The 18,806-nt window shown below is 44.3% G+C and overlaps 1 protein-coding gene across 1 annotated transcript; it reads left to right on the forward strand.

The window, feature by feature from the left end:
* The first annotated feature begins 322 nt into the window (after window positions 1-322).
* On the forward strand, window positions 323-16,891 carry PAX9 (paired box 9). The gene is made up of 6 exons (XM_038756048.1): window positions 323-434; window positions 876-1,006; window positions 1,183-1,261; window positions 1,808-2,431; window positions 6,782-6,921; window positions 16,637-16,891. Exons 1-6 carry the CDS (start codon window positions 323-325, stop codon window positions 16,889-16,891), a joined length of 1,341 nt encoding a protein of 446 aa, XP_038611976.1.
* The last annotated feature ends 1,915 nt before the right edge of the window (window positions 16,892-18,806 follow it).

Raw genomic sequence — 18,806 nt, forward strand, 5'->3', positions numbered from 1 at the left:
AAAGAGAAGACAATCTCCTCACACAAAAGTCCCCGCGTCCTCGTTAGCAGTTTAATCTAAACGTCCCCTCCCTCGCCTATCCTCTTTTCAAATTCCTCCTCGGTGTTCCCCAAGAGCTAGGGCCCTAGCTACAGAGCGGCGCCCTTTCATCTCGACCCGATGTCTTCCTCCTCATCCCTAACCGCCCACAGATAGGATTAAATGATCTCACCGGCCTATTCAGCATATTTTCAAGTTTGATTTTCACCGTCGGTGGGACTCACCACGGGGGCAGATGTTAAATATTCATTTTCCATTGTATTTCGCCATCCAGGTGCCGAGCATGCCTGCGAAGAGGACGGAAGGAGCTTTCGGGATTTTGCTGTCGGTCCCAGTTTGGCACCAATCGTCAGGGCGCCTTTCCGTGTTCCCGCCTCTTTGGGGGCGCGGCCCTGGTGACTGATAGGCAGGGTGGCCCGGCCCAGCCCACGTTGCTGCTTGGATTGAAATGCAGAACTCAAACCTCTTTCATCGGGACACGGACTTCCTTTTTCTCCTTTCCCACTTTACGTCCTAGTGTCTCCTCCGGGGAAAGCAGGAGGGACCGGTGGGCCGGGAGACGGGGGTCACAGAGGAGCCGGTGAAAGTTCCTTTCTTCTTCTTCTTTTTTTTTTTTTTGCAAGCCAGGAGGGCTCCGCGGAGACCGTGCTCTGGAGCTATGGGTGAGTGAGTGGTAGGGGCACCTCTTGTGGGCTGTCAGAGGGGAAGGAGGGGGCGGGCGGGACCGGCCTGCAGGAGCAATTGGCTTGTGGAGTTTGTTCGTGTTCCTCCGAGTTGTTAGGGACACGTTCAGGGTCCGTAGCGAAGGCCAACCTCTCGCCTGGCTGTCGTTTAAGGCCATTCGGTGGGGAGGAGAGGTGCGAGGCGATCGCCCGACAGACAAACTGGCACGGTGCGTTTTCTGCTCTCTCCCCGCACGCCCCCAAAGAGCGCAAACCCGAAATCGTTTCTAAAGGGGGTTGCTCTGGTGAGAGGGGGCGGAGGAGCTTGGCGAGAAGGAAGGAGGAGGAGAGGAGGCGGGGGAGAAGAGGAGAAGGAGGAAGAAGAGAAAGAGGAGGAGAAGGAGGAAAATAAGGAGGAAGGCCAGGAATCCCTTCCCAAGCCGTAGGACCGAGGGAGACCTCATTACGTCCGTCTGCCTAGGCAACACCCCGCCGCCTCGCTCTTCCTTCCTCCCTCTGCGGGGCCACCGGGCTTGCTCGACAAGTCGCTCCTCCCGCCGGCTCCCCGGAGTTATTTGGGAAGCTCCGGGCCGTGGGAATGATAATAATAATAGTAATAATAATGATGATGATGATGATATTTGTTCAGCGCTTCCTATGTGCCACGAATTCATTCGTTCAATCGTATTTATTGAGCGCTTACTGTGTGCAGAGCACCGTACTAAGCGCTTGGGAAGTACAAGTTGGCAACATATAGAGACGGTCCCTACCCAACAGCGGGCTCACAGTCTAGAAGACTGTTCTGAGCGCTGGGGTCGATACAAGGTAATCAGGCTGTCCCACGTGGGGCTCCCAGTCTTACTCCCCGTTTTACAGAGGAGGGAACTGAGGCCCAGAGAAGTGAAGTGACCCAGCTGACAACCCACGACCTCCGCCTCCCAAACCCGGGCTCTTTCCACTAAGCCACGCCGCTTGCCAGCGGGGCAGGGGCCGGGCAAGGACCGGACGGGGTGGGGGGAGAGAGGCGAGGGAGAGCGGCCGCAGTTGTCCCACTAAGGCGCGTGTGTGGTGTGTGATGGTGTGTGATGTGTGTGCTCGCCTTGCAGAGCCGGCCTTCGGGGAGGTGAACCAGCTGGGGGGCGTGTTCGTCAACGGCCGGCCGCTGCCCAACGCCATCCGGCTCCGCATCGTGGAGCTGGCCCAGCTGGGGATCCGGCCGTGCGACATCAGCCGCCAGCTGCGGGTGTCCCACGGCTGCGTGAGCAAGATCCTGGCGCGCTACAACGAGACGGGCTCCATCCTGCCGGGGGCCATCGGCGGCAGCAAGCCCCGGGTCACCACCCCCACCGTGGTGAAGCACATCCGGACCTACAAACAGAGGGACCCCGGCATCTTCGCCTGGGAGATCCGGGACCGGCTGCTGGCCGACGGGGTGTGCGACAAGTACAACGTGCCCTCCGTCAGCTCCATCAGCAGGATCCTGCGTAACAAGATCGGGAACCTGGCCCAGCCGGGCCACTACGACACCTACAAGCAACACCCGCCCCCGCCGCAGCCGGCCCTGCCCTACAACCCCATCTACTCCTATCCCAGCCCCATCGCCGCCGCCGCCAAAGTGCCCACGCCGCCCGGTGTGCCCGCCCTGCCGGGCACCGTGGCCATGCCCCGCACCTGGCCCTCCTCCCACTCGGTCACGGATATTTTGGGGATCCGCTCCATCACCGACCCAGGTAAGGTCGGCCGCTCGTCGCTTTTTCTTTTTGATGGCATTTATTAAGCGCTTACTAGGTGCAAAGCACTGCTCCAAGCGCTGGGGAGGTTACAAGGTGATCAGGCTAGGGACCGTCTCTATATGTTGCCAACTTGTGCTTCCCAAGCGCTTAGTACAGTGCTCTGCACACAGTAAGCGCTCAATACGATTGATTGATTGATCAGGTTGTCCCACGGTGGTGGTGGGGGGCTCACAGTCTTAATCCCCATTTGACAGATGAGGTAACTGAGGCACAGACTTGCCCAAAGTCACACAGCTGACAATTGGAGGAGCCGGGATTTGAGCCCATGCCTTCTGACTCCAAAGCCCGGGCTTTTTCCTACTGAGCCACGCTGCTTCTCAGTCGCTTCGACTCCCTGGGCCTCGGGTCCCTCCTCTGTAAAATGGGCATTGAGACGCAGGACAACCTGTCCCAGCGCTTAGAACAGTGCCCGGCCCCTAGTAAGCGCTTCGCAAACACCATTATTATTAATGGTCATTAATAATAATAATATTAATTATGTTAATTATTATTATTAGTGTTAAGGGGCCTCGGGGCGGGGGACGGCCGCAGGGACGCCTGCCTCCTTCCACCGGCCCTCCGCACGACTAACCCGCAAGAAACAAAACCCGCGCGTCCCGACGACCGTGGGATCGTCCCGGGCCTCCAGAGCCGGGAGACGTTTCCCTCTCCTAAAAGTCTGTCCTACCGGTGGACTCCTTTTGTTAGTGTGTTTGGTTTTGTTCTCTGTCTCCCCCTTTTAGACTGTGAGCCCACTGTTGGGTAGGGACTGTCTCTATATGTTACCAATTTGTACTTCCCAAGCGCTTAGTACAGTGCTCTGCACATAGTAAGCGCTCAATAAATACGATTGATGATGATGATGATGACCTCGACTGCTCGCCCTAGATCCGTGTGTCTGTGTGTTTGCGTGCAGGAAATGTCACTGTTTGTCGTGTATCGTACTTTCCCAAGCGCTTAGTACAGTGCTCTGCACACCAGAAGCGCTAAACAAATACGATTGAATGGAGGAATGTGTGTGTGGCATCTCACACGCAGACACAACATACACGTCCTTCCCAGGCCCCCTCACGCAAACACATCCCATCAATCGATGGCATTTATTGAGCGCTGGGTGCGGACCACCGTACGAAGCGCTTGGGAGAGCTCAGCTCGGTAGAGTTGGAAGCTAGGATCCCGGCCCTCCAGGAGCTTACAATCACGACTTGTCTTTCCCGGCCCCTGTTATAACCGATTTCAGCTGCAGCCCCCAGCCGTTTTGCAGACACGTGGGAGAGGGCGCGGGGCACTCGATCCTCAGCGTTTGGTACAAATTTCCAGTCCTCTGGCCTGAGGCGGGGGCAATGGCAGGTTAAAGAGGAACCAGGGCAGGACGGTGGCCCAAGCCACGCACCCACGGGCCACTCGCCTCGCAAGACCCTCCCGTGCTCCGGGCCTGTGGACATGAGTGCAGCGTTCGCCTCCTCTCGTCTTAGCAATCAGGGCAAATATACTCAAACAGGAAGTTCAAATGTCACCTAATTGGTTTCATTCTTATACTCCACTTTGTTTTCCTTTACCAGGCCGGTCCAGAAAGAAAACTGCTAGTGACCCTAGATATAGCTCAGTCCAGACAGCCCCCACCCCACCACTTTTATTTCCTCGTGCTCTCTCACTGCGACCCGCTCTTCCTCGTTTTACCTTTTAAAACGAGTCTTCCCGAGGTGTGGTTTAGGAAATTAATTTTCATAGGCATATTTAGGTGTTCCTTTCTTCCCCCACTCTCCTCTCGCAGCCTACCGCCATCGCCTTTTCATTTTCTTCGTTCCTCTATTCCGATCCTTGCCAAATGGCATTGAATTCATATGGCCGAGCGGAAACATTTGGGAAAACTCAGGAAGTTATCTTCTCCCCCGTCCCTCCCCTCTGTTGTTAGGTAAGGTTAAGGGGAGCGTCCCTTGGGCCGGCTCTGAGCAGCCACCCCACAAATGCCGGAGCAAATCGGGGTTGTGTCACAGAAGAAAGTAGGTTTTCTTTTGCTCCGCGGTTTCAGCCCGATATTAACTCCCCAGCAGACAGAGCAGAGAGCCAAAGGCCACTTCTGCCGATCTCAAATAGCGCAGGGTCGCCGATTGGGCGTTCGTAATGGGCAAAGAGGGAAAATTCAATTAGGAATGGGGAGAGTAGATACCTTTAATGATTTCCTCCTTTATTAACACCACATTGGCGCAATTGCCTCTTTAAGTAATCGAGCCCCTCGCTTTTCCCCTTTCCTCGCTGTCTGACTTCGGAATTTACAAGTTTCTCTAAAGCACAAATTCTCGTCCGACCCGGAGCCGGGTTGGGGCGAACTGAATAGCAGAAGCTGCATTCTGAGGGCTCTTTGCCCCTGATTTATAGGAGAAACTGACCTCCGTGACATTTAAAGGAAGCGTCTATTCATGGGAAAGTGTGAGATCAGCAGAAACGAGGACTCAATAAGGGAGCTCAATTTCTTAAGACAACTTCAAGCTTGTGGTCCCCGAATGTATTTTCCTTTGGAAAGCGAGGCGAGACAGGCAGCTCTGAACCGAAGCACATATTTATAGAACCAAACAGGAACGTTTTCAAACACACACACACACACTCTCTCTCTCTATACATAGTGTGTATATGTACACACACGTTAAAAGATATATGAATTCAAGAGGGTTGACGGAATTAAAAAGACTACTTTTTCCCCTGGCACTCACAGTGAGAACAAATGACATTTTAGGAGTTGTGGCCAATGAAAAAAATTCATAATTTTCACGTGTTTCCTAACTAAATGTCTGCTGAGCAGAAACAAAACCGAGTAGATACCTTTAACGATTTCCTCTATTAACACCACATTTATGATTTGTGAAAAATGATGATTTAGGAAAATTGGTTTCTCGGTTATCAGAAAAAAGGGTTTGGATTTTTGCGAGGGAAAAGCTACTTTAGGCTGATATTTCCCTTCCCGGTCCCTACCCCATCTGTCAAAGAGAAAATGATGCGCACTTTTCTCCCGTAAATTACACGTTGTCAGGCGAAGGTGCTGATGACTTAATATGCACGACTCTTGGTCTGCTAGTAATCGCTTTAAACCGTATAATTTTCTTTGTGTCTCGATTAAGAAACAGAAAGGATAAGTGATGGCTTCTCTCCTTTCCTTAAAAGGTCGAACCCTTGATCCGTTTTCTTGTTTTCATTTCCCAACCTCCTTTCTCCACCCCCCCCACCGACTCCCATTCATTCTTATCCTGTCTCCAGACTTCTCATAAATAACCTCTATTACGTACCTCGACATGAGCCCGAGTCTACCATATTTTGCAGGGCAAGATCAGCTTGGTGGGTTCGGGTGAGGTGGAGGTACCAGAAACAAAAACCGCAGGGGTGGTGATTTCTGTGATTTTACACCTTGTCTCATTCAACCCCGCACAGCTGAAGTCAATCGCTAGATACAAAGAATCAAGGCCTGGTGTACCCGTTTATAAAAATGTAAACACGTGACCATATTCTGTACGCTCACCATGCGGGTTATTTAGTTTGTTTATAAAGCACTTTTAAAGTGCTCTATTTTTGTTATGTCTATAGACAGAACGTATGCCAAATATAGAAGGATATCGCCAAACTTATCTATGTAACTGCACACACACACACACACACACACACACACACACACACACTTTGAGATCAAAACCGGGCTAGTCTGCCTTCTCTACCACTGCTTCCCCCTCCATTTTCTCCTCCCTCAAACTAGTCCCGAGGTCCCTAAAAACAGCGTCGAGTTGGGGAAAGGGTGAGAGGGAAAAGAGGGAAGCTTTTCTATCACGTTCCCTTCAGAGAGAAGTTGTCAGCCGCACTCGGAGGTTTCCATTTCTTTCCCCGGGAAAGACGAAAACCCAAATAAACAACAACAATTAAAAACAACTTTCCGGGAAGGGGAAAGGACAGGCGAGAAGCAAGGCACTGGTCCGCCCCCTTCTCCCACTTACACTTGAATTTGTCCCCTTTATTCATCCCTCCCGCGGCCCCACACGTCCTGATCGGTAATTTATTTCTATACATGTCTGCCTCCCCCTCTAGACTGTAAGCTCGTTGTGGGCAGAGAACGTGTCTACCACCTCTGTTATATTATACTCCCTTAAACGCTTAGTAAGGTGCCCCGCACACAGTAAGCGCTCAGTAAATAGGACTGATTGACCCCGTGGCAGACGGAGAGGGGCAGCTGAGCTGTGCAGCCCCCGGGGGAGCATCTCTGGACCAGCTTGGGATGGGAGGGAGCCTCGAGGCCTCACTGAACGGGTTGTCCTTGCTTCTCCGCAGTGGGCGACAGTTCCCCCTACCACAGCCCCAAAGTGGAAGAATGGAGCAGCCTGGGCCGCGCCAACTTCCCTGCCAACGTGCCACATGCGGTCAACGGGCTGGAGAAAGGCTCCTTGGAGCAGGAGGCCAAATTCAGTCAGGTAAGGGGGAGGGACATCAGAGGGGCGTTGAGATAAGGGTCCAGCGGCCCTTGCCTGGAGCCCGACTAGGGGGTTGTCGAAGATAAATCCCCCCTACAAGTAGAACCGAGGCCGGTCAGCTGAGGGATTCGGCCTGGTCCGTGGAGGGGCGCATGGTCCCTGTCAACAGGTCGGGGGGGAGAGGGGGCCTGACACCCCCTTCCCCAGCGGGGAGGACTCGGGGTCCTAGTCCCACTCTAGGGTGAATGTGTATGTGTGGGAGACCAAACAATACACTTAAGCCCTGAGGTGGCTACAAGTTGATCACGTTGGACGCAGGCCCCGTCCCACACAGGGCTCACAGTCTTCACCCCCATTTTACAGATGAGGTAACCGAGGCCCAGTGAAGTGACTTGCCTAAGGTCACACAAAAGACACGTGACAGAGTCAGGATTAGAACCCAGGTCCTTCTGCTACCCAGGCCCGTGCTCTATCCATGAGGCCACACTGCTTTTCATTCTCAGTTGGGAGTCGGGCTGCCAATTAAAGCGGCCTGTTTGCGTGAAGAACAAGGGGACGGGCCAAACTCCGAGTCGGCGCTGATACTAGAGCTGCTCGCGGCCTGTTCGGTGCCCCTCACCTTCACCTAACTAAAAAAAGAGCAGTAATTAATTCACACTCCTTTACCCACAGCACTTTATGACACCTATTTCAAGTCCTAGTAGCAGACTGTATGATCTGCTTGTATTGTATCTACCCCAGCGCTTGCGGAGTACTTGGGGTATCTGGTCAGCACTTACTATGTACAATTATTATTTCACCCTGATGCCACTCTGCCCAGTGTCCCTTCCCCTCTCACCTCAGGAGAATCTGCTTGGGCCTTACTGGGAAAGCGATAAAGAAAACCCAGTGACTGACTAATCCAGGTTTCTCTCCAAAAGATGGGTTTTGTGGCAGTAGTTATCCCCTTCATGCATCTGATTTAAAAAGTTTGAAATAGCAGAATACAAGCTAGAAGGTACAGAGCCCAAAAATAAAAAAAACCCCAAGAATATGGCTTCCGTTCTCTAGATCCTCAGTTTTGCTCTGAGTGATCCAGTGATCACCATCAATGGTATTCATGGAGTGCTTACTGTGTGCAGAGCACTGTACTAAGTGATCTGAGATTATCTCGCCAATCTTCATATTGTCATTGTGTGTACCTAGGTAGCAAGTGTAGCACTGTATTATTCTCTGGTCTCATTTTACAGATGAAACCATTTATTGGAATGTAAAGTACTCTTAAAACCCCAAGGGATTTTTTTATTTTCCTTCGGTTTGATATATGGAATTCAAGAATTATTTTTTCAGAATTTTTCGTTGATACCCAAGGTCTTAAAGCTAATCTTTTAGAACATTTCAGCAAGTGGGAGTGATTTGCTCTGAGAAATATTGAGCAAACCATGGGTTATTGGTATATGGTACCTTTACCCTGATGAATTAAATATAAACATGTACAAACATGAGTTTATAGACACACACACAGTTAAAGGAAACAGGGGACCAACATAATTAGTGAGGCACATGCTTATGAAAAGCAAGTTTTAAAAGTTAGTTGTTTTTTTTCCCCAAAGAGGGGATGGTGTAAATCAGAGTAATCGATGCATGTAAAGGTATAATTTGTATTTTAACTATGGGCTTCATAGATGCCAACTGAAATACTGACTAGTGATTTTCATAAAAGAAGTAGTTGTTTAAGTAATGCCCTAATCTCATCATAAAAGTCGCCCTAACAGAACGTTATTCTTTCAAACAGTAAAAATAAGCATGTGAACACCACAGATGGCTCTACAGAATCCAGACAGCTTGCAGAGTTTATAAGAGTTTAAGGGATTTTGGATCTGGATAGGGGTTCCCTTGGGATGAAAACTTTCCTTTGCATTATTCAAAAAAGGATACTTAAAAAAACTTAAAAAATTCTCAGTGGTATTGCCCATCTGCAATTTCAGATCGTTAACCTGTTTCTTCATCTGGGCAGCAAACTCCTTTTTAGTCCCCATGGAAGAAGAATAACAATCCACAACATATACACACCCTTGATACTTTGAAAATCCACATATATTCCCTGTAATAACCATTAATTAACCTCCCTTATGCTCTGTGACATAAGCCAGCATTACACGTACCTTGCCCTCTTTTATATGTAAGGAAACTTAGATCTCTAGTTGTTGACTCACTGCCTAAGGTCACAAGTGGAATTGGAATCAAAGTGAGGGCCCAAACTCCTGATGTTTAGGTCAAAGCCCCAAACCTAATACTTCCCCTAAAAATCCTCAAAATTATGAAAAGATTTAAAGTGACTATGGTGTACTTCATTGTAGTCTCTGTGTTTTGACTTTAGGTTTAGACCAAAGAATGCTTAATTCCCAGTAATTAGAGCCTTATGTACTGTTCAGCCACTCACACCAGATTCAGCTTCATCTAAGGAAAATGATCATTGTGTGTTTGTACCATTAACAATATTGTCAAATTGAATGATTGGTATTAGGCATTGCATTCTACAGTCCATTTCTCTCAACACCTCCCTGCAAGTCAGGGATGATTGGTCATAAAATTGTGTTGTGTTGGTGTTATTCTCATCTAAAACCTAGAGACCGAAGTTACTGTTAAGATTTTTTTGTAAACATTAGCCTTTTTTTCTGATTCTTCCCCCCCGCCCCCCCGAGAAGGATTTGCCCCAGGCGCAATCTCAGAACCAAAAGTTCCACAGGAATCATTGGGTTCCGGGCTACCTATTCCCTCATACATTTTTTTTAATGAATTGATTTCCCAAATTTTAGTTTTATTTGCAAGCAATGCAGTATGTTTCTACTTTGCATATTTTGTACACTCACTTGGCTAATGTTGCCTAGCAAAAAATGTCACTGTTTATCTTTAACCCAAACTAAGAGAAAATTGAAGAGTAAAATGGATTTGCCGGCTTAGGTCATAAATATTGTCTGTCATTTCAGGATAGAGATTGCATAGACTCGCTAAAACAACCAACCTAGAACAGTGCTAGGTATATACTGGGCTAGCTGACAGAAAAAGAATAGTATATATTCTAACAAATTTAAAGAAAAGGGAATTATGTGTTAAGTTGTGTAACCACTTGATTAAGAGAAACAAATTAATTTGAAACCCTTGTGGATCTTAACTAAATAGAAAACCATTTGTTCGTTTGAAATGAAAGTAAAATAAAATGAAATTGTTAATGCCATTTTCAAATTGTTGTTTGAGATTTCACCCTCATATGAGGAGAGAATGGCTTTATGGCAAGTGTGAACAATTCCATTCAACTTTGTAAATGCGTCACATAAATACTTTTAATCACATTATTTGGATTTCTAATTTTCCTGCAGCTGAAAAGTTAGTGTTTGCCTGAGAGCAGTTTTCAAGTTTGAAATTCCTCATTTTCATTATGATTATAGGGCAAATATTTCCTTTTGAATATGTTCTTTGGCCTGGCAGACTTATAAACCAGAAGCTTTGAAAAGCAAAACATTGATTTCTTAAAAATATTTCAGAATATAGAATCATATTCTCACATAACTCCATTCTGGTATTTTAAGTGATAGGTGAGGTTAATTTATAATACAGTATACTTTAGTAGCTGTTTTTTGTTAGGAAATTAAAAAGAGATTGTATCATAAACTGCAGCTTTCCATCCCCTGAAGAAATTTAGATCTGCAACTTGATAACCAAGCATAATTAAGATACTTTTTGATGAATGTTGAAATCACGATAACCGCTGTCTTTTTTATCAGATTTTTTTGTCAGCCTAGTGAATACTGAACAAAAGAAGGGAAAACAGAATAAAAAAATAATTACCTAGAAATATAGGGAACTAAGTTAATAGGTAGATACACAAATCATTTTCTTGCCTACCAAATGCAGACTGAAATTCCAAAGAGTACACATTTCTGTTTATAGCCAATCTACAGTGGGAGATCAAAAATCCACAGCTCTTGGCACCGAAGTGGGGATTTTTCTTTTTTGAAGATTTTAAATAAATGGGCAAAAGATTGTGGCCCAAACATACCATTAACTTAACAGAGTGTTTCTTATAACTTTCGCAGGCACTAAATGTAACCTGTGTGTAGTAGATGTGAATACACCTATGCCTGTTACTATTCAAGCTAGTGAAAATTGCCCTGAATGTAATCATACAGACAGAGTTCTGACTCTGTGCTGGGCAATGGATTTTGGTTGTGAATTTTAGATATGTGGATTTCTGATCCTCTGTACATGATAAAAATGCAAGCAACACTATCCAGTACTCTTATTTTTACCATACGGGATCCTTGCTGGGTAGGCCTAGCCATTTGGAGTTTCCGAGAGAATAAAAGTTAGGAGGTAAAGGAATTGGCGCTGTTTCCTTTCCCTTTTCTTTTGAGAAAAAATACTGAGTTGACAATTCCTAGAATTTGAAGAACAGTCTACTATTTTTAACGGCCTTACAGTTGTCATACCTGTTTCTTTTGTGGTCAGAATTGTTTGAAGACTAAGACATTCATTTTCTTTGAGGGGGTGGGGAGAGAAGAACAAAAAAAATCAATTAGCAAGATTACAAATTTTAATTGCTCTATTTGAATAGTGTGTATTTTCTGTTCATCAAATTATCACTTTTAAAAATAAAACTCCTGAATTTTTAAAAGGGAGGGAGTCATGTTTTTTCAAATTCAATCAGATTGATAAAGTGGCTTTCTATCCACAGGGACTTATTTTCTATAATCTGGGAACTCTTTCTCTGTGTCTTGCTCTGGTATTTTTGGATTGAGTGTACATACTGTAACCAAAATTTGGTTATTTTCTGCTTTTTTAAAATGGGAACCTTGAATTAGATTCATCAATCGCCCAATGTATTTTATATTATTTTTTTACTGTAACAAAGTTAGCCCATCTGCTGTTGAAAACAACCAACCACCTTTGCCTGAAGCCTGCATAGATTTGCCAAACCTATGTTCTTTTGATGCTAGTTGGCCTATTGTGGCTTGTATTAGTCTATCTCATTTTTACAGTTAGATAGAAGAGGGGTCTATTCTGGGAGAGCCTTTTTATACCCTTTCCCCTGGAAGAATGTTGGCTGACTTTAGTCAGAGATTCACATTTGAGGGCTGATTGATTGAACCTAATTATGGCAGCGTTAGGTAAAGCTGTTTTCAAAAATGAGATTTCCATTACAAACTCATTGCCGAGGTTTTATTTGGAAAATTTGTTTACCCTTCCCTGGGGATTCTATGTGTTGGTATGATTTATAAATCATATTTACCATCCAATTAAAGGGAGTGATTTAGCTTTCATTATATTTATGCTATACATTAGAAAGTTTCTAGTCAGCCTCTCTGTAGTTTTTCAGGTTAGTTATATGCTTGTCACTGAAAGCATTTAAACCCATTTGGGAAGTTTAGGTTATGTATAGCTTTGGTAAAAAGAAAAAACAAACTGTAGGGCTACCTGTCATAACTTTCCTTTGCTATGGAAAATTTGACTTCAGTAATTACTTCAAGAATATGAATTCATGTTGCCATATGAGATTTACATTTTGCCACAGCAGCGTATTTCAAAATTAATGGGGAGAAAATAGATGTGGTTTGTGGAGAGAGAAGATGTCAAGAAGTAGGTCCATTTTAACCTTGGCTTTTAAACCATTTTTAAAAAGTTTTTGAGTTAAAAAATATAATTTTTCAGAGATGGTGTTCTTTATCAGAGGAAAAATGAAGGGCTAGCATGATTCCATTCAGCATGAGGATTTCCTGTACTAGTCTAGAGGATGCTGTGTCTGTGGGAGAATCAATCCTTCTCAGAGGAGGACAGGAATCCTTGTCTATGTGGGGCTGTTGGGAAGAATGACTAGTATAAATCATTTTGAAAATTTAAAAGTACCGCAGTAGGTCTACTAATATTGAGAGTCAAGGCAAATAAAAGTAGGAGTCCTGAAGGGGGTGAAGCAAAACTGGTACAGAAAAAGAGTGTATGAGTGTCAAACTTAGTAATAGATTAAGCAGGACAGTCTGATTCTAGAATGCTGCATTCCCAGTACATCAACTAGGATGATAATCTGATTTAGCATTATTTCCCAGAGAGGGGACTTACAGGTCCTGTGCAAGAAAGCAACTTGGTAAGATAGTGAGGAGCAGGTATTGGAAGAAATAACTGCTGAAGGAAGGAGAAAGGGAATGTTGGAAGACATACTGATAAAGAAGCAGAGAGCTACCAGGGCACAGCCGGAGTAGTGCCCATTCAGACGGTAGGAAAAAGGGGATTCAGATAATGGGAGCTGAGTTTGGATATTTCAGTTGCAACACCATTAGTATTGAAATAGTGTAAAAAAAAATAGGAAGAAAAAGAATGGGAAGTGATGTCAAAAAAGGAATTATTTCCCAGAACAGTCTCCCTTCTAGTTGCAAAGTTAGGAGCCTTGAAATCAGTATAGGGTTTTTGTTTTTTCCTTTTCCAAAGAACTACGCATTTTAGAATAAAGCCAGTTGTAAGCATCAGTCCTGCTGGTTAGGGTAGATATTTTGTGCTGCTATTGTTATGAGAAAAACACTATACCACCTACCTCTATTTTCAAAAAGGAGCACTTTTTCAGTGCTCCTTGAGTGTGATGTTATGTGTTCTGCCAACACACCTTGGGCATGAGGCTTTCCTATTTATCCTCAGAACACAGGGTAACAAGATTAGCAGACCCTGCTCTACGGCAAAGACTATGTTTGGGTGGAATAATTAATTTTTTTTTTGCCTAAATCTGCTGGGGGAAACCTAATTTTTGGCACCAAAGTAACAATAGTGAAAATTGTGCTATCTAGGCAGGACTAGCATATCAGAGCCATATATCAAGAATCCCCTTCAGAACTTTCCTTACCCTACCCCAGGCATATTGCTGTTTCGATTCTAGTAGTTGCTATCTATTTAATAGTTGGGGCTTTTCCTGCTCTATCTCCCGACAATGCTTCTCGGAGGTGGAGCGGAAGGGGCAGTGCAAAGCCATCAGCACCCTTGGGCAGCAGCTGGCAATTGGCTGAACCCCAGAGCCAGTTAGGAGGCATATACGGGGACACAATCTCACGGACAAAATTACATGCTTTATCTTTTACCGTGCAGCTGAAGTCTGAGAGAAAAATCAAACCCATTCCCCTTCCATAGAGATGGTCCTCAAAGAGGCTCGTGGCCCATTACGATATGGACAGCTGCTTGTTTGATCGGGAACTTGTTCGAGTTCTGCCAACTCATTTCTGAACTGTCAATCCTTCCTCAAGGCAGAACTCATTCCATCAGTCTGGCAGTTTGGGACTCTTCATTCCACCACCCATCCTTTTAAACCATCCAGTTCCCCTCCTCCCATATGCAGGAACAGAGATGAATTAATTCTCTGACCCAACAGAGTCATGGACTTGCAGGAAAAGAAATGGGATTATTGGGGATTAAGAAATAAAATGAGGAGCTAAGAAGGAGGGTGTGAGTTCATTTATTTGAAATCATTGATGAAAAAGGATCGGAGCCGGGCCCAATTGGAGATCCCTGCCTGTTTGATAACCCAAGAGAAAATATGAAATTAGAGCACAGGAGCAGGAAAAGTAGACAAAAGTTCTTTTTCCTACCTGCCTTGGACTTGCTGCTGTGGATGTTTTTCTGTCAGTGAAGAAAAAACAATAGCTTCCTGCTACTTAACAACAATATTGTGAGGATCACAATAAAAATAAAATAAAAATAAATAAAAATAAACCAGTGGCTTTAGCTCAAGAGCTCCAAAGTAAACATAAATATTTTTCACTTACACGAAGCTCAGCAAACACTGTTTTGCTATTTTTTTTTTACAATTTAATTTCTTTAGTTAAATCATCCTCATGTGATTTAGGAACTATGCCAAAAGCCCCTTCCCTAGGAAGAATCAAAAGTCTAGCAATTGACATACTGATCTGCCGACCAGGAAAACACAAAGTATGGGTGCATGTCAACCAAAGAGGTGAAGTTTTCAGTCCCTGTTTTAAATCTTCTTCAGTTAGGAATTCATGAACAATGTAGACCTTTGTTGACAGACAGGGATAACACACACATGTATTCATTCTGGAAGCTCTTTTACCTTTCTCTAAAGAGAGAAAATAGTTGTGGGAGCCCCAGAATGCCATTGTTCAGGGGTAGATTGAAAATGAGGAAAAATTCAACTAGAAAAGATCTTATACATGTCCAGTTGACTGTAGAGCTGCCTATTAATTTTTGACCAAATGTATTTTAGCCAGTTAATTCTTTAATGCATCTTAATAAAAACCCTCTTAATTTAATTAATTTAATTAAGTTAAATTAATTAAGTGCTTTTCACTCTGAAAGTGGGTTGGACTGTTACTCATTCTTGTGACTCCTGAGAAGAGGGGATTATTTATTATTTGCCTTTAAAATAAAGGAGATTTTGGAGCAGAACAGATAAATGGCTAGATCAAGTGCAGCAGGGGAATTCTAGTGGCTTTTAAAAGCCACAATTACAACAATATTAATAGTAGCGATAAAAAGATCTATTGAACATGAAAGATTTCTGCTCCCTCGGGAGCCGTGCCCAACAGAGTTAAAACATTTCACATAATTGAAAGATATTTCAACAGGTTACCTGAATGGCTTAGATAAAGAAACGGAGCCCAAGCGCTTTTAGTTAATTGTCTAAATAATTTTGAAATAGACCAGAAAATGGGACATGAAGTTCCTTTTTATTTGAACTGAAGGCTTCCTTCCTGTGAAAACAGTCCTGTAGGAAAATGCCCCCACCTGTGTCAAAAACCTGAACAAGACAAACTCTCTTGCTTTGCCTGTCCTTTGTCAAGGAGGCATTTATAGTATGTGGTTTAAACCGTGGACCATGTTTTATTTAAAGAAGGTGGTGCTCTTTGTGATGCCCTACTATGACAGCCTGAAGACCGCTCCCTTCTTTATTTGAAATGAAACCTTCCCTGCGAGCCTGCACAAACACCTCAAGGAAAGAACCAAACAAAACCAGAGTATTTAAGGAGGCTGACAGACAATTTGGAGATCTCACCAGATTCACCAGGGGTTCACCATTATTACTCCTTCTTTCCTCCCGACTCTCTACCAGATATAAAATTTAAGGAAATAACAATCAATGCTCTACAATCAATCAATGGAATTTATCGAGCACTTAATGTGTGTAGAACACTGCACCACTTTAACATTTACTCAGTATCTGCTGATTAAAACAAGCCATCAGTCACTGATTTTTTTTTCATTTATTTTACCTTGACAAATAAGGTGGTGCAGCCCTTTTTCATAATTTAGGAGACCGAGGCACAGTAAAGGCATGTAACGTGTTCCAGGCTAGTGCTGTGGCTAGGTTTTGGGAAGCCAATGAGGCCTAGTAAAAAGAGCACAGGATGGGGAGTCAAAAGACCTGAGCTCTAATCCTGAGTCTACCGTTTGTCTGCTTTGGGACCCAGGACAAGTCATGTAACTACTCGGTACTTCAGTTCCCTCACCTGCAAAGTGTGAATTAAATACCTGTTCTCCCTCCCCATTATACTGTGAGCCTTGTGTGGCAGGGATGGCTCTGACTGCACAACCCTGCTGCTTCACCAATACCACAGTTATTATTGTCTGTAGTTTTGAGTTTTTAACCATCCGAACTCATCACCCATGAGGCCACCTGCTCTTTATGGGGACCAACTTTCCATTTTCAAGTACAATAATGATTTTCTTTCCCTACCTCTTGCAGGCACCAAACGGCCTCCCAGCTGTGAGCAGTTTTGTGTCAGCATCCAGCATGGCTCCTTACCCTACCCCTGCCCAGGTGTCACCTTACATGACATACAGCGCCGCTCCTTCCGGTTATGTCGCCGGCCATGGTTGGCAGCATGCGGGCAGCACCCCGCTCTCCCCACACAACTGTGACATCCCTGCATCGCTGGCTTTCAAGGGCATGCAGGCAGCCAGAGAAGGTAGTCACTCAGTCACAGCCTCCGCCCTCTGATACGAAAGCAACTTTACCCCAAGCGCCAATGCCTCCGCACCTAAACTGCCCACTCCCCAACCAACTCCCAGCAGCCCCCACCCACTATGTTGGCTTCCAGACTCATCCCTTGTATCGATGACACTTAAAAATATGTCTTGCCATAATGCCTCTCCTGCCAGAAAGCTGATTTGAACCATAGGATTTCAATAGCAGAAGCAATGGTAAGGAAGAGACCGTTTCGGTTTTGCCAATGCACTGTTTTTACTTAGTGAAGAAACCTACATCCCTCAAAGGGCTCAAGGAACTCGCTGTTTGACTATTCATTGGTAAAACCACCCCTGTATATTTATTCTAAATCAACCAGAACTTTTAATATGTGCAATTTGTTGTTGAGATCTGTGTAAATCAATAAAAGAAAATAAACCTAGAAAATGATACGCTATGCCCTCTAATCAACCAAGGTGACTAAGTAGCCTTAAATCATCTGATGCTGCAGCTAGGGAAACCAATCAATACCAACATGTTTGAGTGATCTGTTGTTTATTTTTAAGACATGTCTTATTTTGGGGGTGGAGGGTGGGGAGGGGATTGTTTGGAGAATCAAGGCGATATCTGACTTTTGGCAACTTGTGTTTCGACCTCATTACAAAGACACATATTGTATTTTTTATCTGTTTGTATATAATAGGCTCTGGAGAGCATTTGTTTTTTCATACCATAATAGTACAGAACTGCTCCCCTATTTCCCTTCCCCCTTTTTCTTTTTCTTTTTTTTTAAACAAGGGTGACTGTGGGGCTATTTCTCTGTCTTGGTGGTGGTGGGCAACTCAGGCTCTTGGAGTGCGGACAATTTTTCCCAGGTTTTGTGTTTGCAGTGAAGGTTCAACATCTTATGAAGGACATTCTCTTTTCTACAGCAGAGGACTCCAAGGCAAACAAGACAAGTCATGCCAAGCATATATAGACAAGCGGGTGGGAAAGGCCTGAGAAAAAAACTCTAGAGGAAGTGACATATAAGCTTAAGTTTAATGTGAAGCTTAAAAATGAACTTAAGTTGAGAAAACCACTGTGAAACTAAAACCGTACTGTTATTGTTGGCTTACCTGAGTGTTCAGCAATTTCAGCCCCAAATTATGTTGTAATTTAAAAACTTTCCAAGTTCAGCTCTAATGAATGTAAGAATAGCTTGTTGTGAAGTTTACATTGTTGTACAGAAGCATGTTTCACTTGTAGGTAAACTGGTGGTGGTACTATAAATACAAATATTATTTAATTTTAACAAATTCCCTTTATTCGTTTTGGATTTAATGGAAAGCAGTTTAAACATTCAGTTGCTCCCAATTTGTTTTTTGATTTGATATGAATTTAAGATGTGTGTATGTGTGTTTGTGTGTATGTATGTGTGCTGTTTGTGTGCCAAATTTTTTGAAACATACTTTTCTTGGGCACTCAGACTTCCACTTTTTTTTTCTTGTTTGCAAAGTTATTTACATGCTTGGAAACACAGCATGAAAGGGGATTTGCTATTGCTGTTGTCTTTTTTTTAATTGGCACAACACATTTTGAATTTTTTAAATAGAATGTTAATATATTGTGTTTTTTGTGTACTAATTCTTGTGCAATAATATAAAGGGCATGTCACTAGAGATGGACGTTAAGGATTACATTCATAAAATGATCTGATTCTGTTGGTGCTATGCACAGCTTAAAATGTCACTCCAGTTCCTGCTACATCAGTTTCATGACTTCATTTAAAACTCAGATGGCTAAGTTGGCTATGTTTTTCAAAGCACCACCACGTAAACAATAAGCAAACTCCCACGCACAAATTATGTCCAGGGAGCTCCTGTTTCAATGAGCCAATAGCTCATGGAGAGGTTTGAACCACGTTTCATTTCCAAAGCGGTCCAGTTTCAGTGCCACAAACAGAGGA

The sequence above is a fragment of the Tachyglossus aculeatus genome, chromosome 14 (assembly GCF_015852505.1).
Source record: "Tachyglossus aculeatus isolate mTacAcu1 chromosome 14, mTacAcu1.pri, whole genome shotgun sequence".
Taxonomy (NCBI): Eukaryota; Metazoa; Chordata; class Mammalia; order Monotremata; family Tachyglossidae; genus Tachyglossus; species Tachyglossus aculeatus.

Excerpts from the sequence above, each read along its gene's own strand:
- PAX9 (XM_038756048.1), top strand. The coding sequence starts at position 323 with ATGCCTGCGAAGAGGACGGAAGGAGCTTTCGGGATTTTGCTGTCGGTC. Across the intron at positions 1,262-1,807 it reads ACAAGTCGCTCCTCCCGCCG|AGCCGGCCTTCGGGGAGGTG; the intron begins GCTCCCCGGAGT and ends CTCGCCTTGCAG. Across the intron at positions 6,922-16,636 it reads AGGAGGCCAAATTCAGTCAG|GCACCAAACGGCCTCCCAGC; the intron begins GTAAGGGGGAGG and ends TACCTCTTGCAG.